The 23,533-nt window shown below is 42.0% G+C and overlaps 1 protein-coding gene and 1 long non-coding RNA gene across 2 annotated transcripts; one reads left to right on the top strand and one right to left on the bottom strand.

Moving 5' to 3' along the window:
- Positions 1-10,233: 10,233 nt before the first annotated feature.
- LMOD2 (leiomodin 2) lies at positions 10,234-19,225 on the bottom strand. Its single transcript, XM_002712092.6, has 3 exons — positions 18,443-19,225; positions 11,185-12,570; positions 10,234-10,678 (listed from the first exon to the last, which is right to left on the bottom strand). The coding sequence occupies exons 1-3, from the start codon at positions 18,713-18,715 to the stop codon at positions 10,652-10,654; spliced, it is 1,686 nt and encodes a 561-aa protein (XP_002712138.1). The 5' UTR covers positions 18,716-19,225; the 3' UTR covers positions 10,234-10,651.
- On the top strand, positions 16,533-17,146 carry LOC149127572 (uncharacterized). The gene is made up of 2 exons (XR_016231759.1): positions 16,533-16,790; positions 17,104-17,146. It is a non-coding gene; the product is annotated as an uncharacterized LOC149127572 (long non-coding RNA).
- Positions 19,226-23,533: the final 4,308 nt, after the last annotated feature.

The following is a 23,533-nucleotide window of genomic DNA, read 5'->3' as shown; positions in this document are numbered from 1 at the left end:
ACTTAAGCATTTGCTATCTTTTGTCAACCCAGTGGTGGCTTTTAATATATGGATGTCAAGAATGACTTGGATTTGATGGCCATTTTTTGGTTTTGGTTTTTGCTTATGTTTTTAAAAAGTTTTCATTTCTTTAAAAATAGCTTTTATAGTGACAACTTCTGGAGTAAAAGAATTGTAATCCACTTCAAGTTCTGACAGGTCAAGGTTTCTGTTAAATTTTCTTGAGTGTTTCTGCAAAGAATCATCAAAAATTCTTGGCAGCATTTAGAAAAAAAATGAAGATGTTGTTGAGTGTTACCTTGCTGCTCTTGAGTAGGATGTTTTCAGCTGACTGCTAGTCTCCTGCCTGGTCTCCACAACTCTCAGTTGGCAACATGTTGAAAAGGCAAGAGCTGCAGGAGGTGGAAGCTTAACTTCTAGAGACTCTTTCACAGATAGGTGTAAATAAGTGTGTTCTCTCATTTCTTCCCTTCAACGTAATTTAAAAAAAATAAAAAACTGGGATGAGCATCTAACAAGGTGGTTACTATGCCTCTTGGAACACCAACATCCCTTATCAGAGTGCCAGTTCAAGTTCTGCCTCCACTTCCAATCACGCTTCCTGCTGTGAGCCACCTTGGAGAGACCGGGTGATGGCACAAGTAACGGGGTCTGTGCCACCCATGTGGGAGACCTGCATTGAGTTCTACCCTCCTGGCTTTTGTTTGTTTGTTTGTTTAGAAAGAGAGACAGAGAGAAAGGTCCTCCTTCCGTTGGTTCTCCCCCCAAATGGCCGCCATGGCCAGCGCACTGCGCCAATCCGAAGCCAGGAGCCAGGTGCTTCCTCCTGGTCTCCCATGAGGGTGCAGGGCCCAAGCACTTGGGCCATCCTCCACTGCCTTCCCGGGCCACAGCAGAGAGCCGGACCAGAAGAGGAGCAACTGGGACAGAACCGGCGCCCCAATCGGGACCAGAACCTGGAGTGCCAGTGCCGCAGGCGGAGGATTAGCCTAGTGAGCTGCGGCGCCAGAGTACCCTCCTGGCTTTGACCTGGCCCGTCACTTGTGGGCAATGGGGAAATGAACCAGCAGATGAAAGATCTCTCTCTCCATTTCTGTCTCTCTGCCTATCAAATAAACGGAAAATAATTTTTTTAAATTATTCCATTTTTCCAGTTTTACTTCAATGTAAAGCATTCCTTTGAACTGCTGTTTGCTGACTGACTTGTTCACATGAATGTATTGGTTTTTAAACTGGGGTGTTCCCACTCCCACCAGCCCTTTCCAGCATGAAGGGGAACTATTCCATGATAAATTCAGAACACAACTTGCGAAGTGTAACCTAGAATGACTAGATCATTTGTTGTGTGTGTGTGTGTATACAGTGATTAATAGGTCATCTTGGATTTCATTCAGGAAGAGAGAAATTTAGCAGTTTGTACTTATGATTACAGTATTTCGATGAGAGACCAGTGTAGTTTTCAGTCATATGAATAATTTTTAAAAATTCTGAATATGTGACACCAAAAGGTTGTATTGCTAACAGCCTGCTCAATTTGTTGTAAAGACTGATTTGTTGTCAGAAAAATAGTGCAAGTTAGCCAGTATGCAGATAGACTACAGGTCAAAGTAAAACCCTAAGCTTTAGAGTAAAATTTGCCTAATGAACTAAAGAGTTAGGGTTTTAAAGACCATTAAAATTTCACCTCCTGAGACAGTTGAATTTTGAGAATGGTAATTCCATTTTCCAATTGTCAGTCTTTGGCTTGCCAAATAATTTCCTGACTGAAGGCTACACAGCCCCTTTTTCCCCCTCAGCCCAGCCAGTGCCCCCTGGGATATGAGGAAGCAGGGTCAGAGAGAGTAGATGCAAATATTCTTAGAACGCAGGCCCTGGGGCCAATGCTATGGCTATGGCGTAGCAAATAAAGCCACCACCTGCAGTGCCGGCATCCTATATGGGCACAGGTTCGAGACCCAGCTGCTCCACTTCTGATCCAGCCATCTGCTATGGCCTGGGAAATCAGTAGAAGATGGCCCAAGCCCTTAGGTCCCTGCACCCACATGAGAGACCTGGAAGAAGCTCCTGGCTCCTAGTTTCGGATTGGCACAGCTCCGGCCATTGCAGCCAACTGGGGAGTGAACCAGTAGATGGAAGACTCTCTCTCTCTTTCTCTGCCTCTCCTCTCTCTCTGTATCTGACATTCAAATAAATAAATAAATCTTTAAAAAAAAAAAAAAAAAAGAAAAGAAAAGAAGGCCGGCGCCGTGGCTCAGTAGGCTAATCCTCCACCTTACGGCGCCAGCACACCTGGTTCTAGTCCCGGTCGGGGCACCGGATTCTGTCCCTGTTGCCCCTCTTCCAGGCCAGCTCTCTGCTGTGGCCAGGGAGTGCAGTGGAGGATGGCCCAAGTGCTTGGGCCCTGCACCCCATGGGAGACCAGGAGAAGCACCTGGCTCCTGTCATCGGATCAGCGTGGTGCGCTGGCTGCGGCGGCCATTGGAGGGTGAACCAACAGCAAAGGAAGACCTTTCTCTCTGTCTCTCTCTCACTGTCCACTCTGCCTGTCAAAAATAAAAAAAAAAAATAAAAAAAAGAAAAGAAAAGAAAAGAACAGAACTCTGGGCCTAACATGTTTCCTAACTGTGCACTATTGGCTGCTTCTTAATGATGTACTCCTTGGAACCCCTTAGCCTCCAAGGTTAGGTCCTGCTGTGTCCTAGGCTTGAGGACCAGTCTTGCCTCTCTAAACTTCATTTTTCAACCGTGAGCCTTCTGGATGAACATTTAACTTTTCAATTTGAAATATGTATTTGTGGGTAATAGCAATATTGAAGGCATATGGATTGTTTTCAGTTTATACACAATGTGCCAAGACTTTGATGTTCCCTTTCCTAGTGCACCATCCTCCAATGCCAACCTCCACAGTGGGGAACCATTTTCTATAAGGAGTTCTAGGCCATTTACTCTTGAACTATCCAAACCGAACCAGTGATTAATAGACTTCTTTTATGCCAAGAGTCTACCCAACCTGTCTGAACTACTCTCTTTACTAGTCTGCTAGTTCAGATATTCAGTTCCGCTTACCTTGTCCTTCTCCTATACTTTCAAGGATGGTATTCAGTAGCCATAAGCCAGGCTTGTTGCCAAAGTCTGGGTCACTTCTTGCTCTGATTGGACCTCATGGTTACATATGTCCCACATCTGCTCACCAGCACCACCACTAGGGCAAGGTGATAATGACTGTATCTGCATAAAGAATTTTTCTTTGGTTCTGTGGATGTGTCCCCACATCTGGCCATCCAAATGGGCTATTCATTTTCTGATTCTGGGGTATTTTTGGTCTGATTTGCCCAACCGCGATCTATGGATTGATCTATAAATCTCAATATTCATCCTCAAGAGGTGGAAATCATAGAATACTGCAATTATAAGTATTCTAATTCACTTTGTTAGGGTGTTCACCATGTTTCCCTGGAGTCCAGTAGTATATATTACAAGTATTTGAGGGTAAAATGCCTAACATTCATCCTCCCTTTTTGGCTTAGAAACATTGTAGTATGGCAACATATCTAATTATAAACTTTTCAAAATAACATCTTTTCTATAATGAAGTTCCAAGATGAATGACTGATTAGGACTTTTTTCATAGCTGAACAACACCATGAAACATCTAATAATTGCTCAAAAACAAACAAATAAAGGATACCATACCATTTGGCCACCTTGGGAGCAGTGAGAAGATACAGTCGTGCCATTTTTGTTGAGCTAATTATCTCCATATATTTAGGTATCTGTATCGTATTATTGCTATTTATAAGATACCAAAATATGATATAGTATCTGATCTCCCAGATATCAACCCAGTAGAATATGAGGAACATTAAGACATGTACTTAGATAATTTAAGGCAAGACAAAATGTAGTAGGTACTAAAAGAGAATTTGGACTTTACAGAAAATGGATTACCACTGAAACATTGTAAGCAGGAAACTGATGTAATCAGGGTTGCATTTTGGGAAATTATCACTCTGGCATGTTGAAGACATATTGAGGGTGAATGAGAATGGAGATGGAGAAACTAATTAGAAAGCAACATCAATGCACTAATCCAGATAACAGATTGTGTGACTTAGCAAGGGTTTTTGTGGTTGTCAATGAGAAGATGTACCATTTTCCAACGAGTGAAAAATTCTATTGACAGCTGTTTATTTAGAGTGACTCTTGTTAAATAAAAAGCCCTTTTGATCTTCTGACCACATTGAGCAGTTTGGATTTGCAAAGATAAAACTAGAACTGCCTTTGGGAAGAGGTAGAGAAATGAATTTACTGTGTGAAATTCCCAAGAGTCATCTAGGAGGGTGAGAAAAGGAAGGATGGAATAACTTACTAGCAAGAAAACACAGACTTATATGGGATAAAATAGCTGGTGGGAAAAATACCTCTGATAGAGGATTTTAACAACAGAGTATCTCATGTTCAATTTGAAGACATTTGTATCACTGTAATGTCAATCCCAACTTAGTTTCCCAAATTTCCATGCAATATTGAATATAGAAATCAAGAAAAGGGGATGATGTGGTTCATGTGCTTTGGGATACAAGCATTAATCATAGGTTCACCAGATGCACGTGTAGAATATGGACCCAAGGATGACCCTATGTTGATAAACCTTCAGCCCCATCCTTCCATCCATCAAGGAATTCTCCGGAATCTTGAAGACATTGAGCTGTCACTTCTGGATGAAGTTTCCAGTTGACTTTATCTTAGATATAAGTTCATACATAAAATACTTTTTATATATTAAATATTTTTCTCTTGTCAAGTAAAAATGACATACCAGGAAGATGTGACTTTTTATTCTGAGATTTTGTGACCCTCTGATTCTCTATGGCAGCAGCATACTCATTGTTTGAAACTATGCAAAATACCCTTCATCTTGGTGAGTCATGCACTTGACCCCTATGATCTAATTTCCATCTCCACCATCCTGTAAATTTGCTCTCACCAAGGCCAATAAAGTGGACACTTTCGGTATCTGTAATTCCCTAATTTTTTTTTTTTTCTGTTAATGGCTCCTTGCTTAGTGTAGCTCTCTGCTTTGCAACATGACTCTCCTCTGGTTTCTCTGTCCTCTTTGGCCATACTGTCTCTGCTGTTCTTCACACACACACACTCTCTCTCTCATATCCAAACTCCTGCTTTTTAAGCGGGGGGAGGACTTTTATTTTCATTTTATTGGAGAGACAGAGAAAAATCCTCCATCTGCTGGTTCATTCCCCAAATGGCTGCAACAGTCAAGGCTAAGCCAGGCCAAAGCTGGAATCTCCATCTGGGTCTCCCATGTGGGTGGCAGGGACCCAAGTGCTTGAGGCATCATCTGCTTACTCCCAAGGTGCACGTCTGTAGGACAATGAGTCGGAAGCAGTGTAGACAAGACTCAAACAAGGTACTGTAATATAGGAATGTAGGTGTCTCAAATGGTGATTTGAGTGCTGTGCCAAATTCCCACTCCCAAACCCATCTCTTCAAATGACACTTATACTACATGACCTCCAAATCCTTACTTCCAGCAAAATTACCCCAACGTTCCAGACTCATCCATTCAAATGGACAGGTAATGCAGAGGCAATGTATTTTAAACTGAACTCCAGAACCTGCCTGTACTATATTCCTTATCCCATTTTGTGAGATTTGGGACCACCCATATGGCTCAGCCAGGAATGCAGATGTCAATCTAGACTCCTTTGTTTTTTGCCCCCTGCTCCCTACATTCAACTAGCAACTAGATTCTATGGAGTTTATGCTTTCCTAATTGCTGTTCTGTTTGTTCTGATCTCTAAACCTAGGTAGCATTCATTCATGCTTCAAGTTGGCATCCCTTCATTCTTAGATCATTACAGCAGTCTAATTACTCTTCTGCTCCCAGCCTAGGCCTCATTGAATCCACCCTTCCATTTCTCAGTTACATGAATTGTATTTTAAAAATCTATATAAACATCATGCCACTCCTCTTGCAATCTTTCACTGTTCCTTGTGGCTTTCATAATTGAGTAGCTCAGGTTGTGTTCCATGCCAGTCTTTTTATGCAGATGTAGAATATTTTCCTGACTTTCTGAAAAGCATTTTGCTAATATACACATCTGTGGGCCAAATAGGCTTAGCATCTGGCCTAGAGAAACTTGGTAAACACGACAATGTGGTTAACCCCTAATTTCCAGTTTTGTATACAACATTGATGCCTCACAACCCTCACCTGTCTGGAAGACAGCTTTTTAGCTCTAATCTTCCAATCTTTTTTCCTAGGGATCTTTGGAAAAGCTACAAGTTGGAATAACTAAGTAATAAGGGATGAGCTGGAACAGTCAAAATAATCTACATATTCAACAGTTACTGTAATTGCTTAAATAAAATGTGGATTGTATAATGATATGTAAACTATCTTCTCCTATTTGTGGAAAAAGTAGTCGTGTACATGTTCAGATATGCATTAAGGATTTAAAAAGACATACACTAAAGGGTCAACAGCCATTTTGTGTATGTGAGTTATGGAGATTCTATATGTTCTTTTGCTTAGATGTACATTTATGTTCTGATTTTTCTTAATGATCACATCTAATATTTTTATTAAAAAGAAAAGCTCATGCAGAAACTATACAACATATGTCTGTTTAGTATTCTTAACCCACCAAAAGTGGCAACACTAGAAAAAAATGGAATATTAACTTTTTGCCAAATTGTTTTTACAGAATTACATTAAATCCCATAGTTTTCAGCCATTCTCTGTGCTACCCTGTTTCTTCAAACTTCAAACACCTCTATCTTTAGATATTCTCTCTCTCTCTCTCTCTCTCTCTCTCTCTCTCATACACACACACACACACACACACAAGTGATGGTCTTTTCTTTAAAAATCATTAGGTGTCACCACCATTGAGAAGCTTCCCTTGACCCTGTTATGCCTGTTAAGTCAAAGGGCTATGGTAAATTGTGACTCACAGACCAAATCCATCCTACAGCTGTTTTTGCAAAACTGTGAACTAAGAAGAGTGTTGTAACTCTTCTAGAGGAGTTGGTTTCCCTAGGGTTCCTTGTGCTTTGAGCTGGAGGACACTTTCTAATTTGAACTGGTCTCCCCAGCACAGAACATAGTGCCTCATAGATAGGGGCCAACGGATAAGTAAATACATGGATTCATGAAGGAGTGGTGCTGTTCCCTCCTTGCCCTAGCATGTAAGTTCCCCAAGGACAGGGGTTTCATCTCCTTGGTTCACTGTGCATCTCAGGTGTCCAGAAGGGGATCTGGAACATTCAGTTACTCAGAAAATATTTGTGGAAGCTAAGTACGTGCATTGTAGTACCATGTTGCTGAGTTTTGTGCATGCTCTTAGCTTTCAATATCATACTAATTGGTGATTAATGGAAATAAGGGTCCACCTGAAGAACCTCTCAGAAACAAAAGGGCAGAACTTTGTCATGAAAGGAAGTAGTTGTGAGGTCTTTTCAAGAGAATATCAGTTTACCCCCGTCTTTAGTGCATGTCATTATGGATACTGCAACCATTATTGCCTCTTCCCTTCACTCACTGGTAGCAACTCTCTCAGGAAAGTTATTAAATCAAGATCCTGCTGACACTGAGTTATTAAATACCAACAGCAGCAGGGCCTGTGAAGCAAATGAGACTCAGCATTCTGGCGCCATTGCAAATTAGGATGAGGTGTATTTTCAGAGATTGACATGTACATATAAATCATAGCCTAAACACTTTATCTGGTCTTGGACACCCTCTTTCCCAGTGAGTTAAAAGCTCTTAATAGAGGATGAGCTAATGAGCTTTCATACCAACTCTGTGAGTTTGCTGAGAGTATGAACTAGGATGTCCGTGCTGTGCTGAATAGTGACCATCATGGTATCTTGTACGTTTGCAGTGCTGGATTCTGGAACAAAATCATTCCCAAATGATAAATGGATTCATTTAGTCTCTGATCTGTCATCCTTATCTTTATTTTGGGAAGTGCTTAGTAAGTGCGTTCAGCTGTCTCCCAAGGCACAAAATACTCTACCAGGGCAGCCTTTTATTTTATGACTATTTTTAAATTTACTTTATATGAATGAAGTTGAATATCTTTTCCTTTGATTATTGTGTATAGCCAGTGCCTGTTTTTTTGCTGGACTATTTTCTTTTCACTTTTTATTTTTTAAACTGTTTATTTGAACCGGCGCCGCAGCTCAATAGGCTAATCCTCCACCTAGTGGCGCCGGCACACCGGGTTATAGTCCCGGTCGGGACGCCGGATTCTGTCCCAGTTGCCCCTCTTCCAGGCCAGCTCTCTGCTGTGGCCAGGGAGTGCAGTGGAGGATGGCCCAAGTGCTTGGGCCCTGCACCCCATGGGAGACCAGGAGAAGCACCTGGCTCCTGCCATCGGATCAGCGCGGTGCGCCGGCCGCAGCGCGCCGGCTGCGGCGGCTATTGGAGGGTGAACCAACGGCAAAGGAAGACCTTTCTCTCTGTCTCTCTCTCTCTCACTGTCCACTCTGCCTGTTAAAAAAAATAAAAATAAATAAACTGTTTATTTAGTGAGGCCAATAAGCCTTTGGCTATAATGGAAATTTAAAATATGCTATCTCAAAAAATAATAAAATAAAATGCATAGGAGAAAATATGTCTCATTATCACTCACTTCTGGTCAGAAACCTGGTCAAGCTCTCCACCCTAACCTGCTGCTGGCAACAAAAATACTAGCCTTTCCCTGCTCTCTCAGGAGAGCTGCCACCCAGTCCGCTTTTGGGATTCCTGCACTGTTGCCTCAGCAACCAGGATGATTAGCAAACACTTGCTCTGCATCATCAGAATGGAGCTGGAAGCTGTTCACCTCTCATTCCTCCCCTTCAGTTTGCTTGCACACAAGGAGGAATCAGGGTAAAGTATGGTCTGTCTGGGTTTCTGTTCTAAATTCACACACACACACCCCTTTTAAAAAACCTAAACTGTAGGTTTTACTTCCTTAACAAACTGCCAATACTAATAGAAACAGAATTCACTCCAAAAGGAAAGAGAATCCCCACTGCTGTTTTAACAGTGGTGGTGGTGGGGTGGTGGTTGGAGATTTGAGTCTGGATGGAAGCAGCAAGGTGCAGTGATGCAGAAGGGGCATGGGTTTTAGAGTCAGAGACACCCACATTCAACTCACTGCAAAATTAACATTTCTGCACCTCAGTTTCCTCATCTATTTAATGTCGTTAGGAAAAGTGCAGTAGCTAACTTGGTTCAGAAACTGTCAGTCACCTGCCAGCCCCCTCACACCAAGCCAGGTCACTGACAGCTCCTGGACCTCCGGAACTCTTTAAGTGGCTATATCAGTAGTTATTATTACTGATAAAGAGAATGGCTCAACCATAGAAACAGACAAAAATAAATGGATCCAAGAACGATTGGAGAAATTTCTAGTGAAGCACAATCCTCTTAATTGGAGAAAATCCAAAGCTCTTCACACAATGCAAACAATTGTCGAATGGGCGGCCCAGGGAGCCTGCCAAGACCATTGCTCTAATCTGCAGGATACAAAGGATACATCACTAATCACAGTTAATACAAAGGACTTTACAGAAGATTTATAGCTTTTGTAATTGAGCATGGAGCACTAGAATGGAGTAAAGGTACTGTCCCACAGGTCTTTCTCTCATTGGACTTTAACACTTCTTGAGTGACAGAGGATAGAGTGGAATGATTGCTGGGAATCACCTTAAGGTGAGTTTGTGGAGGTTGGCATCACCACGATGTGTATGGGACTTAAAAAAATGGCTGAGATCCACTGGGCTAAGGCTTGTCCCAGCAGACTTCAAGGGTAGACTTCAGAGTACATCTCCATCATCTGCTACAAGGTAACTCTGGATTTAGAGAGTTTATCTTCCTGTCATTCTTCCAGCACGGATTTCCTCTCTCTCAAGAAAATTCCTAATTTCCAACTTTTTTTCTTTCCATAAGTAGTTGATTTTAATAATCAATGAATGAATTGACTTCTGGACCCCTGTCAGCCTTCTGGAAATGGGGGGGGGGGGCATCAGCTTTTCATCTGGGTCCAACGTCAATGAATCCAGAATGGTAACAGCCACACTGGAGGTTCTTTCCTCAGCCTGTTATTACCAAAAGAATATTTTAAGGACGTTCTTTATACCAGTCCTTTAGAAAGAAATCTGATCAGATTTTTTGTACATGAAGACACAAAGAAAGGCAAATGCTAAGGACCCAAATTCTTTCTGGGTGAGAATGTAATATTTTTAATAATCTGCAAGGTTGCATACATTCCTGACAGGTGTATAAATGCACAGGAAAATATTAGTTTAGCTTTAAAAAAAGGAAAAAACCCTCAATCTAAATTTATTGGGATTATAAAAATAACAGCACATTTCATTACCTTGTTACAGCTCAGAGTTCCCAACACATTCAGAGATATGAAGAGCATCTTTAACTGCTTCTTGCCAATACAAATCTTGTAAAATAAAAAAAGTTTATTTTCATATTTACAGAAGAAACATGCTGATTGTTTCTTAAAATTCTTTGTAAAGTCGAGGAACACTTCAAATTGAAGAAGCTATCTTAGAAACATCTCACAATGCGTTTTATTTGATGCCACCAAAAACAGTTCTGCATCCTCTTCCACAGATCCTGCATTTATCGTAGAGCTTCTGGAACTTCCACCTACAAAACAGGGAATTTTCTTCAATGAAACAACACAAATGATAAAGCGGAAAATATCTGTAGGGTATGTCTCTAGCAGTATTCTCTGAGAAGAACTCAGCACAGATTAATGATTTGCTGCATGGTTTCCAAAGTTTACATTATTAAGTCTGAAATCACATGCAACTCTGGGAAAATGTTTAACAAGTGGTGAATGAATCATTTTGAAATGTTATACTGTCTGATTTTTCTTTAGAGAAATTGGGGTTTTTAAATGTTGGAGTGTCTTAAATGGTCCTGGAAGGTAGAGGACTGAGACACCAAGAAGGAGGCCCAGTAGCTGTCAAATGGAAATGTGCTCACTTGTGCTCCTGCCCTAATGTTTCAGACTGGGTACACTTGCTCTCACATACCCAGACAGCTGAAATACTAACCAGCATCTGAAAAGCAACTTTGGTGCCACCACGCATTGGCCGCCGACCCACTGACTAGCTCTGTGCCTGGATGTTCGCTCTCAGGTTACTTACCCGCCTTAGCTGTCTTATGCTGCTTCCTCTAATTGCTTCCATGAGATTCTCATGAGCTGATCTCTGCGGGGTAGAAGGTCGGGAACTGTCTTCCATTTTCTTCTCTTGCACGGACCTCAGAGAATTCTTTATTTCCTTTAGGATATTGTTCGGCTGTTTCTTGACCTTTTTCCCTTTTTTCTTTTTCTGTCCATTTTGTAATGCCCTTTGGGCACTCTCTTGCTGTTTGATGACCTCTGCAATGTTTCTAGTGATGAGCTTTTTCTCTGGAGGAGGAGGAGGGGGCGGGGGTGGAGGAGGAGGTGGCAGCCTCTGTGGGGGAGGGGGTGGAGGAGGAGGAGGGGGTGTGGCCACAGGAGATGGAGGCCGGCCCCTCCCTGTCTGGACTTTCTTGGGGAGTTTGGGGGATGACCAGGGCGAGTGCCTGGGAGAGGCATATGGGGAGGAGCCAGGCGTTCCTCTTTGCCAGACTTTGGTCCTAAGATTGGCTCCTCCATCAGACCCTTCTTGCTGCTTCTGCTCTTGCATCCGCTTTTGCCTCTGCTTATCCATGTTTCTCGTCAGAATGCTCGTCATGCTCATTCTTGGTCCGGGGAGCTCGAAGTGGTACCCCAGCCGCAGCAGCGTCGTGTTCTCTTTCAGCAGCTTGACGATCTCCATCTCCACCTGGCTGCCCATGATGTGCCTCTGATTGTGGAAGCGCAGCTCCGTGAGCACCGTGTTGTGCTGCAGCGCTCTCATGATGGCCAGGATGCCCTTTCCCGTTATGAAGTTGGACTCGACGTTGACGTTGGTGATGTGCTCATTGACTTTGAGCATTTCCGCAATGGCTATTGCTGCGCTGTCGTCCGCGTGCGTGTTGGCCAGACTGAATGTTTTCACCACCGTGTTGTCCTTGAGGGCTTCAGCAAAGCGGGTGAGGGTTTGCGTTGTGATGTTCTCTATATTGTTCAAGTTCACTTCGACGGTGTCGGGGTCGTTGTTTTTAATCTTTTCCAAAGCATCTTCGATGACTGTAGGATTTCCACTAGGGTGTATGGCAGCCGGCGACTCTGTCCTCCGTCCACTAGGGTGTGTGGCAGCCGGCGACTCTGCCCTCCTTCCACTGTTGCCATTGGTCAGGTTGATGTTTTCTATTTGACTTTTAAATATCTTTGGCTTAGCATTGTCAGCGCAGACACCATCACAATTGACAGTTCCATTGATACCTTTTGCAGTTTCGATTGCTCCTTCTTCTTCCTCACTGTCCTCTTCCTCACTGTCTTCTTCCTCCTGGGACTCCTCCTGCTCCTCTTCCTCTTCAGTGTACACCTCTTCAGAAACTTCACTGTTACTCTCAGTGAAGATAAGCTCCTCCTCACTCTCCTCTTTGTCTTCTTCTGCAACCTAAAGAACATGTTGTCTTTATTAGCATTTTTAAACACATTCGTTTAATTTGCAAAAGTAATTCAAGGGAGCCAGCGTTGTGGCATAGCGGGTTAAGCCAGCGCCTGCAGTGCCGGCATCCCATATGGGTACCCGTTTGAGACACGGCTGCTCCACTTCCCATCCAGCTCTCTGCTGTGGCCTCGGAAAGCAGTAGCTGATGGCCCAGGTTCCTTGATTCCTTGCACCCAAGTGGGAGACCTGGAAGAAGCTCCTGGCCCCTCACTTTGAATCGCTGCAGTTCTGGCCATTGCAGCCAATTGGGAAGTGAACCAGCATATGGAAGATCTTTCTCTCTTTTTGCCTCTCCTTCTCTCTCTGTGTAACTCTGACTTTCAAATAAATAAATAAATCTTTTTTAAAAAAAGTAATTCCTGGCAAGAAATAGGAAAGTCTACAATGAAAACAGTTAACAATACTCTGCTTCTGATTTCTCCAATTCGTGTGACCAAGGTTAACGTTCTGTTGCATAACCATCAATAGCTGTTTCTACAAACATTTCTTTTGTGTTGTACAGATATCCAAAGTTCAACTTATTGAATAGAAATATGTTATCGTTTTGCCAATTTGAATAAATCAGTTGGAACCCTGACTTTGAAAACATTTGATAAATTTTTCTCTCTCTTGACTCCCAGAGTTGACCTTTTTAACTCCTTGCTCCTTATATTTGGCAAATTTAACCTTTCCTTCTGGAATCACGCCCCTGTTCTTCTTTATTTCTCCATACCAAACAAACAAATGACAACAAAAATATGTAACGTGTAAATGAATTCCCCTATTTAATGCTCAAAAATTCTTCCCCAAATTTGTGTCAATAGCAGATGTGACAGGAGCCATGTGTTCTTTGTCTGCCTTGTCTCGGTGAAGACAAAGCAGGGGTGTCATTCGCTCCCTATAGCATTTATTTACTCAGCAACAGAGCTGGGCACAGGGACTACGAGGCTCCACAGCACCTGAGAGGGGCTTCTCCACCTGTTCCTGATCTGGAAAAGGGGTTGCTGCTGCTCTGGGCAGCAGGAAGTCAAACTCCAGGTCCAAGCAGAAAAATACTCAGGTCACTCTTTTGGGCACAGCAACTTGAAACTTTTGGCTAGCTCAGGGTTAAATGAGATGGACTGCAGGAGACCAGGTGGGAAAGAGAACCATCCTTGGAAAGCACTAGATCTGGCCAGTAATGTGGAATAGCAGAGAATGGTAGAAAATCTTGAAGCAGGGGCTGGCTGCTGTGGTGTAGTGGGTTAAGCCACTGCTTGCAGTGCCCATATCCCTCTCGGCTGCTCCACTTCTAATCCAGCTCCCTGCTAATGTACATGGGAAAGCAGTGGAAGATGGCCCAAATACTTGGGTCCCTGCACTTACGTGTGAGACCTGGAAGACGCTCCTAGCTCCTGACTAGATCAGCCAAGCTCTGGCTGTTGTGCAGCTCTGGCATTGCAGCCATATGGGGAGAGAACCAGGGGATAGAAGATCTCTCTCTCTCTCTCTGTGTCTCTTCCTCTCTCCTTCTGTATCTCTGCCTTTCAAATAAATAAATCTTAAAAAAGAAATGTTGAAGAAAGCCACTGCTCATTCTGATGGGCTTCAATTACTTAAAATGTATCAATTATGGAAGGCTTTCAAGTAAACAGAATTTCATTATATCTTTGTCCTTCCTGTATATAGGACTTGCTGTGTAATGAAGCCCAAGTGACTTTCTTTTTTTCTTGTTATCTTTTGTGATTAAAAAAGTCTCGAGATTATTGCCAAAATCCAATTTTTCCTCATGCAGTCTTTTTAGTTCTCCTTACCTTCTCTAAAGCCCCGGGGCACTCTCTGTCCTGGAAGCATATTCTTTCTTCTCCCTATATAGAAAATTCTTTTTGACCCTAAGGCCTGCTGCTGCCCAAGGCACGTGGATGAGCTTTGGAAAACCACACTTGTCTCCAGGTTTGTTTGCCCAGTTGCGATCACAAAATAGCTTTGAGTTATCCACTTGTTTGGAGTGGCAGGCACCAAGTGATGGCCTGGGGAAGGGGTCAGGCACTCCTGGGATGACTAGTCCAGTCTTAATTTACTCACTTCTTCAGGAGCAACAGGGAGAGGAACACTGCGTGTGTGTGTGTGCCTGTGTGTGTGTGTGTGTGTGTGTGTGATGTTTGGTGGCAGATGGCTGGAAGTCATAACCCAGCAGCTCAAAAGAATAAGTTGGGCTATAACCAAGCCTCTCATTCTCTATGAGGAGGGTCAGGAAGCTTTATATGTGCCCAGAAGTGGAGCAAATGGATTAATTGACGGAAAGAAGAATTGTAGGCAGAGTTCACCTCACCCCCACACCACCCCAAATCCCTTTCCCTTGTGTCAGCTGAGTATATGTGTGTGTGTCTGTCAATGCACATTTTTAGTTGTTTTAGTATTTGAAGGAAAAGTGTCTCAAAATCCAAGGTGTACTATCTTTTATGCCACTGTTAACTTTCATCCCCTTTGGTTGTTTAATGCTCTTTAGGCTCTGCCTGCAAGAGCTGTTTTCCCATCAAAATGTACCTGGAAAAATAATATCTAAAACTGCTCTCCAGCAATATGAGCTGTCCTGTGACATTTAAATTACACTTCATCCAGAAAGCCTTCACATTATCCCTGTAACATATTTTCATGCATCATTATCCCCCACCCCCAGTATTTATTGCACTTTATTTGTCATTTCTCCAATAGACAATTGGGTGAGAGCAAGGGCCCTGTCTGCTTTGCTCACCTAGCACAATGCTTAGCATGTAGTAGGGCTTCAATAAATATTTGTTGACCAAATGGATCTAAGCTGACATTGATCAATAACCACAGAGAGTAGAATCTAGACCTAGGAAAAAGTATTGATAGGGGCAGGTGGGCGTTGGAGGACAGATGGTTACCCTATTTGCCTGAGTTCAAGGAATTTCTGAGTATGCAGGATTTTTGGGGCTAACATCTGTAGATGGTCCTGGACCATCTGAGATGGTCAATCACTTAAGAGGTGGATATTTGGAAGAAGAGCACCAAGAAGAGAGAAATGGGTCTAGAGAAGGGAGGTAGGAGGTTGCAAAAACCAAACCTCGCTTCTTTTAAAAATTATATAGATCTCCAAAAGGCCACTGTTTTGGATTTGAGGCCAATTCTTTGGAGAATGGAGGTGGGAAGGTGGGGATAGGGAGGGAAGGTGGAGGGGGAAGTGGCAATGAGGCTGAATGAAGAGAAGGGGAATGTTGGTGCATTTGTCCTGGTCCTCTCCCTAGCATCATTGCAATGAACAAGGTGGCAAGATGCTTGTCTTTTTTGGTTCTGGTTCTGGTTCTGCCCATAAAGAAGTGTTTGACTTTCGACAAGTCACTAAACCCACCTGGGTCTTAAGGAAACTATAGTTGAGTGGTTCTGAGCGTCACAGTTTTGGTATGTGTCGCAGTCACCTTGAGGGTTTGCTAGACCACAGATTGGGGGTCCCATCCCCAGAGTTTCTCATTCGGCATTTTGTGAAAAATTAGCAGTTCTAAAAAGTTCCTAGGTGCTGCAGATGGCCATTGGTCTAGCATACATACTTGAGAGCTGTGGTTCTGTGCCAATAGAGCTGAATTTGAATTTCAGTTCTACTTACAAGCTGCTAGTCTTCATCGAGTTTCTTAACTTCGCCTCATCTCAGTTCTCATGTGTAGAATGTAAGAATGAAATGAGATCATGTGGAGAAACTGGCACTAGTGCCTACAATCCAGCAAATACTCAAGCTAGGGAAGCAGACCGACGGGTTCCCAGGGCCCCTTGGTGCTCTAACACAGCCTACTTTGTGTAAACCCAGCTGGGCAGATTTTCATTTGACAGCCATTGCAGTGTTTTCAGAAACTGTTACAGAGCCAGCACCCTGACCACTCAGACCTCCAGCTCCTTCTCACGGTCTGTGCTACCATTGCCTTTCCCTTCTGCAGCTGCTCCCCCACCACACACGCACACGCCAGCCCTCAGCTGCTTTGAGTTTTTGCTGTGGTGGAAATGGATTTACACCCTCCATCAGCTTCTTCTGCTCAGCCCTTCTGGTGACGACAGAGACAACTGGCCAGCAGGGAAAGTGTGGTGGGAGAAAAGTGAACTAGCCGAGAGAGGATTCAAAGTTCATCAGCACAGCGGCCTCTCTAATTGAGCTGATAAGCCATTGGCAGGGAGCAGCAGCCTGTTGGCAGGATCAGGTGAGTTCCATCAACAGCTGACAACAGGCTTCACCCTTTGATTCTCACTGCCCTCCTGACAATGTGATATTAAAATGCCTTTGTTGGGTTACTGCTACAGTGAGCTATTTGTCCTAGAGGATAATGTTCTTGTCTTGATAAAGAAAATTCTTTAATAACTGTAATAAAAAGGCCATTGTATTTCACCAGATGTTTGATGTTCATTCCCACATCAGAGAAAGGAAAGCCTTTTCAAATTAAGGTTGGGAGGAGTTGACTGGCTGAGATCCTGGCTAATCTCATGTGTGTCTTTTCTTCTCTCCTCTCCTTCTAGCTCTTCAATCCAGGCAGCCACTGTGGCCTTGGTACACCCTGGCCTGATCCCAGTGGCCCTTCCTGCAATGATTGACATGGACAGAATTCACATTTATCTTGGTGCAAATGGGCCTACACCTCGTCCCTTCACAAGCATCCGACAGCACCCAGTTAGTACTGTGGTAGCCTTGCCATTGGCGTGGCCCATGTTGATTTTAGACGATTTCAACAGATCACAAGCGTTTTGAACTTGTTCCTGGCCTACGTTCTGCCACAATTTCAGGAATTTCTCTCTTAGACAAACATTTCATTGCTATAACTACTTGCCCAGAGCATACTCTTCTGAATTTCCTTCCGGTAAATGGCTCACATGGCAAATTCAAAGTAATCGTTTTCTGGCAGTACACAGCAGCTCAAAAAGCCCGAGCTTCGATATAAGCACAAGTCCTGGCCTCAGAGTCACCACTGAAAAGCTGAAAGGACTCGTAGGGATCGTGTGCATAGGCATAGTTAACCCGGGTCCTCAGCTGGGTTTAGGATGTGTGTCGTCATTTTGAAATTGTATGCAAATGTTGTGGACATGTGCGCAAGCACATGTACATTTTAACTCTGAGTTCTTGGTTCACAGAAGAAACAATGAATCTGACTCCCTCCCTGGGCAGACACGGGAAAAGAAGGGAAAAGAACCCCGAAGAAGCGACTGTTCAAGGCTTAAGAGTTTCAGGACAGAGCAGGACTAGAAATAAGGCCCCCCTGACTCCCAGTCCCTGACCTCCCCGCAGCTCACACCTCTCAATGTTGGAAAGTCAAAGCTATTCTTATGGTAACCGCTATCACACTCAAAGCCACCAGATTTCTCTTTTTTCGTCTTTAAAAAGAAAATAAATGAACTTAGCTGAAAGAAACATATTGTATATGCACACAATGAGTATTCAGAAAGTTCATGGAAAATGCGAATTGTGAAAAAGCCATGTATAATTTCAAAAATCTTTTGCATCCAAGTAAACCTATCATTTAGTTCTATTTTTCCACAAACTCTTCAAAGTACCAGCATTTATGTTATGCCACATCACCTACTTATCACTCCGCTAAGACATGTTTGGAAAATAATTAAACCCACACCTTGGCTGTGAGTTATTTTCCCATTTTAAGTCACTCATTTTACCTGTTAAGATCGATTGGGTGGCTGTGGATGTTACATGGCAATTTAAGCATTGGAAAATTTTCAGTAGCAGGTACGGGTGAGTTACAGAAAATTAAAGTGATAAGGACTGAGAAGTTAGAGACATCTCAGGTGCCTGGGTTTGGGGTGGAGGTGGGGAAGTGGGGGCAGCCAAGGAAAAGTCCCGAGAGCCTACCTTTCCACACTCCCCCAGCCTCTCCTTCTCCAAGAGTTTCTGAGACTCCTTCTCCCAATAGGCCATCAGCGCCTCTCTGCTGAACGTCCCTGTGGGAGTTTTCTCCGTCAGACTCTTCTGCCTTAGCCCCACAGGAAGGTTGCGATCAGGTTCAATGTCGTCCAGCTCCCTCTCTAGCTCCTTCAACTCCTCAGCTGTCAGGGAAGCCAGGAGTTCATCCTCGTCTATGGATTCATATTTACTAAGTCCTCTTCTGTAGCCAAAGGTAGACATGGTCCCTGCTTTGTCAGACCCACAAGGAGCTTGAAGATCCAGGCATTCAAGGCAGCCAGACGCAGGCAGGGAGGCAAGTGGGCAGGCAGGTCAGCAACTGGTGCTAGGAGTGGCTGCCGTAGCCTTTTAAGACTGGTGATGCAGGGCTGTGACAATGCAGAGAGGGTGAAAGCATGGGCTGTTTTAAGCATCAGACGTCAGCTAGACATTTGAACACAAAGAATGTCACATCAGTGGTGGATGGAGGTCCCAGAACCAGCGGGGATTATTAGCACACTGGCCAGGGCCATATTTAGCAGAGCCTGATAGCTCTTGAGGACACACAGAGGATGTTTCAGACAGGGAGCAGCACAGTTCTTTTCACTTTGTGTTCAAACAGGCAGTACGATTTAATTTGAAAATGACTTGTCTCCACCACTGCCATGACCATGAACAGTTTCTTTCATTGTAGTCTTAGGGGTTGAGAAGTAGACTCCACAGTATTCTCTGGGTGGTTATTCAGGTTCTCCCATAAACATATCGTGGGTGGACTGGTAGGAATGGACACAGAGGACCATTGTAATATGGTGCTTTGCAATTGTATTGTGCCTGGCTGTTTACAAAGCACTTTCTTATACTTCCCCTAGTTGTAACTCCTTTGAGGTGAATAACCTGCCCCTCATTTACAGATTTTGGCAACTGAGACTCTGAGAAATTAGGTGAAAAATTTCAAGTCAGGCTAGTCGCTGCAAGTGCTCCACCACACAAATGGCTTCTCCGTACCAGAGTATTAGGGAAATAACTAGATTTGCAAAAACAAACAAGCAAACAAAAACATCTCCAAAATACAGACAGTAATGCAAGGTATGATTTATTAAGGACAGACACTGTGTCAGCCCAGTGCTAAGCATTTCCCATGTTTTATCTCATTTAATCCCACCATCTTGAAAGGTGTGTATTTGGGTCCATGTTTTAACTGGTGCAGACTCAGAGAGGTTTCATAGCCCAGGAGCATAGAGCTAAGAAGTGGTAGAGATGGAATTTAAATCCAGATGTGTATCTACACTGAAAATTGAAGAGGTGATAATTTGAAATCATTTATATATATGTATAAATATGCACACAAATTGAATGTTAAATGAATGTGTTAAAATACATAAAAGGGTATGTGTTAAAATGTTTAACACATTTTTTTAAAATGTGTTAAAATACATGCAAAGGGTCTTCCAAAAGTTGACAGAAATGCATACTATAAAAAACTATGTTTAGATTTTGTAAATTTTTTGCGCCAAAATAATCTTATCTTTTAATGCCATTTTCCATGAACTTTAAAAAATATCCTCATAGATAGTTTACAAAACTTCATTAAAATGTAATTTTAACATGGATATATAAAATATGTTAAAATATGTATGCATAGAAATATACATTTATCAATACATGTATAAAATATATTATGGTTATACATTCAATAGTTGGTGAATATTTAGATTATTTCTAGGATTTAGTTATCAATAATGCTGCTATGAATATTTATGTGCAAGTCTTGGAGAACATATACATTTTCCCTCTCTCTAGGGCAGATATACAGGAGTGGAATTATTGGGATCTATGGTACATTTGCTTTTTTAAAAAAAATTGTTGTTGTATCTTAATTTTATTTGAAAGGGGGGAGGAGAGAGAGAGGTCTTCCATCTGCTGGTTCACTATCCAAATGCCTGCAAAAGCCAGGATTGGGCAGGCTGGAGCCTGGAGTCACGAACACAGTCTCGGTCTCCCACAAGGACAATCGTCTCTGCCTCCCAGGGGGAGCATTAGCAGGAAGCTGGGCCAGAAATGAAGGAGCTGGACTGATACTCCAATATGGGATGCAGGTGTTCCAAGGGGCACCTTAACTGCTGTAACAACCCTTGTCCATATAAACGGGCTTTTTGGAAACTGCAAAACTGTTTTCCAAAATAGCTGTGCCAATTTACGTGCCCATGAACAAAGATGGATGAGAGTTCCAGTTTCTCCAGTCCTGATCTGTGATTGTTTGTCTGGCAATAGTCATTTCAGTGGGTGTGGGTTGATAGTTTTACTCTTCATTTCCCTCATAGCTACTAATGTGATTGTTGGCATTTTAAGCCTCCTTTGGTAAAATATCTATTCAAGGTTTATGTCCAGTTTTAAATTGAGTTGTCTTATTACTGAGTTTTGAGACTTCTTTCTATATTCTGAAAACAAGTAATCTATCAGATACAAGACTTCCAGAAATTTTCTCCCATTCTGTGGCTTGTTGTTGTTTTTTTTTTCTTGTTTTTTTTTTTTTTTTTTTTTTTTTTTTGCATCTTTCAAAGAGTAAGTATTGGTAATTTGACAATGTCCAGTTTATCAGTTTTTCTCTTTGAGGCATAATAGGTTCGAGTCCCTGCTACTCCACTTCAAATCCAGCTCTCTGCTATGGCCTGGGAAAGCGGTAGAAGATGGCCCAAGTCTTTGGATCCCTGCACCCTCTTGGGAGACCTGGAAGAAGCTCCTGATTCCTGGCTTCAGATTGGTGCAGCTCTTGTCATTGTGGCCATCTGGGGAGTGAACCAGTGGATGGAAGATCTCTCTGTCTCTCAGCCTCTGCCTCTCTGTAACTGCGTTTCAAAAAAATTTTTAAAAATCTTAAAAAAAAATTTCCTAACCTAAGGCCAGAGAGGTATACTCATATTTTCTTCAAAGAGCTTTATAGTTTTAGAGTTTTAATTTGGGCTTATACATTTTGACTTAATGTTTGTGTATATGTAAGGTAAGGCTATAAATTTATCTTTTTGTATGCAGATACCCAATTTTTTGGCATTTTTTTAAAAGATTATTTTCCCCTTTTGAATTGTGTTGGCACATTTGTGGAAAATTGACTAAATGAAGGGATTATTTTATTTAAATTCTATTCTATTGATCTATTTGTCAATTTTATGCCAATACCACATGGTGTTAATTACTGTACTGTGTTAGGACATTTTGAAATTAAGAAGTTTAAATCTTCTGGGATTGGGTGTTTGGCCTAGCAGTTAAGATGCTGATTAGATTGCTTGTGTCCCACACCAGAGAATGTGAGTTTGAGACCTGGATCCAGCTTCCTGTTCATGCACACCCTGGGAGGTGGTGGTGATGGCTCAAGTGGTTGAGTTCTTGCCACCCACTTGGGAGACCTGGATTGAGTTCCTGGCTGCTGACTTCTTTGTGGGCATTTGAGGAGTGGGCCAGCAGATGAAAGTGTTCTCTCTCAGTCTCACTCTTTGTGTGTGTGTGTCTCTTTGCCTCTCAAATAAATAGTTTAAAAATTGTACAAAACAAGTGTGAATTCTCTAGTTTTGTTCTTTTGCAAGAATGTTTTGGTTATTTTGATCTGGACTCATTATGATTTTCTGCCTCCAAGAATAATCATGGCACTTTTCACTGATGCTAATGAGAGAGATGATGTTGAAATTGGAAATGATGAGTTCATTGGTTTTTTATAGCCTTAGCATCTACTTCCACGTAGTCTCAGTAGAAACACATCCTTTTTATTTGAAAATGTATTTGATTTTTGGCAATGCCATCAAGCCATGACAACCAAAGCTTTAGCTGAGATGATAAAGACATTTTAAGTAAAAAGATGAACAATGCTTATAGCTATGTGAAATGTATGTGTTCCTTGAGAAAAAGAGGAGACAAAAATACATGTAGTCATGGCACAAGTTTATTTTTCCAACAATTAAGTGTTGGGCATATATGATATAGTGACCATTGTGAAAGTTTTGGGGTATGTCATTTTGTACAAATAATAGTGGAATTATGTTTTTCTCTCTCAAGTTTATGATTTTTCTGTAATTTTTTGGTCTATTTCTTATTTGACTATTTCATGCCAAATTCTAATTTAGTTACTGGTATTAAAGTAGTGAAAAAAACCCATAAAGTTCCTTCCTTCATGGAGCTTGTAAAGACAAAGACAATATATAAATGAACATGCAAATGCAGAACCCATCAGACATAAATTCTATGGAGAAAAACAGAGCTAAAGAAGAGGAAAGAAAGACTGTAGGAGCTACTCTTTAATGCAGGGAGCTCTCTAACACTGGAACACAGACGTGGAGAACAAAGGGCTTGGTGCTTACAAATTATAATACACATTTAGTGTGACTATAAAATACTCAAATATTCTTAGAATCACAGATTCTCAGATTCCAAAGGACTTTTGAAAATATTAATACTCACTTTATTATTTAGTATTTACTTGAACATCACCAGGGAAAATAGTCCATTTCCAAAGCTCCTTCTTACTTTTGGAGGCTCCAATCCTTAGAAAATTTTACTTCTTACTGGTTAAAACTGGTTAAACTGATCTTGTAAAAAATAAGCTCATAGTTTTTGTTTTGATTACTGTAACAACCCAAAATGACTATAATCTTGTTATTTTCTTCTGTCAAATCTTGAGTGTTCCATAGAGATTCTGAAAATGACTCCTGAGGAGGCATTGAGGTGTTTGCGGCAAAATCACTGACAAAATTATGGCCTTCCAAGGACACTATCCTAAGAACTTAAGAATAACGGCCACTTGCAAGAATATCAAAAGTTCTTGGAAGAATAAAATTCAAATAGAAATTTATTTTAGTGCCAAAAATTTTAAATCAACGTACAGTTTTTTTTCATAATACACATTCCCCATAAGCTTTTTGGAGATTCCTTATGTTTGTATATTAGTATATTTGATACAAATCATAGTATATTTGATACAAGTTACTGATTGTGACATTGATCACAACTCATGGATGACCTCAGTTCAGGGGTCTTCCTGTAAGTTCCCTCCAGAAACTTTATATTAATACAATA

Source organism: Oryctolagus cuniculus, chromosome 3 (genome assembly GCF_051225735.1).
Source record: "Oryctolagus cuniculus isolate XC-2025 breed Fujian yellow rabbit chromosome 3, ASM5122573v1, whole genome shotgun sequence".
NCBI classification, from domain to species: domain Eukaryota; kingdom Metazoa; phylum Chordata; class Mammalia; order Lagomorpha; family Leporidae; genus Oryctolagus; species Oryctolagus cuniculus.
Note: the sequence above shows the minus strand (reverse complement) of the source record. Positions and strands in the feature narration are given on the sequence as shown.

Coding starts and splice junctions, on each gene's coding strand:
- LMOD2 (XM_002712092.6), bottom strand. CDS start 18,715: ATGTCTACCTTTGGCTACAGAAGAGGACTTAGTAAATATGAATCCATA. Junction 12,571..18,442: donor GGCTGGGGGAGTGTGGAAAG/GTAGGCTCTCGG, acceptor CATGTTCTTTAG/GTTGCAGAAGAAGACAAAGA. Junction 10,679..11,184: donor GCATAAGACAGCTAAGGCGG/GTAAGTAACCTG, acceptor CCTGTTTTGTAG/GTGGAAGTTCCAGAAGCTCT.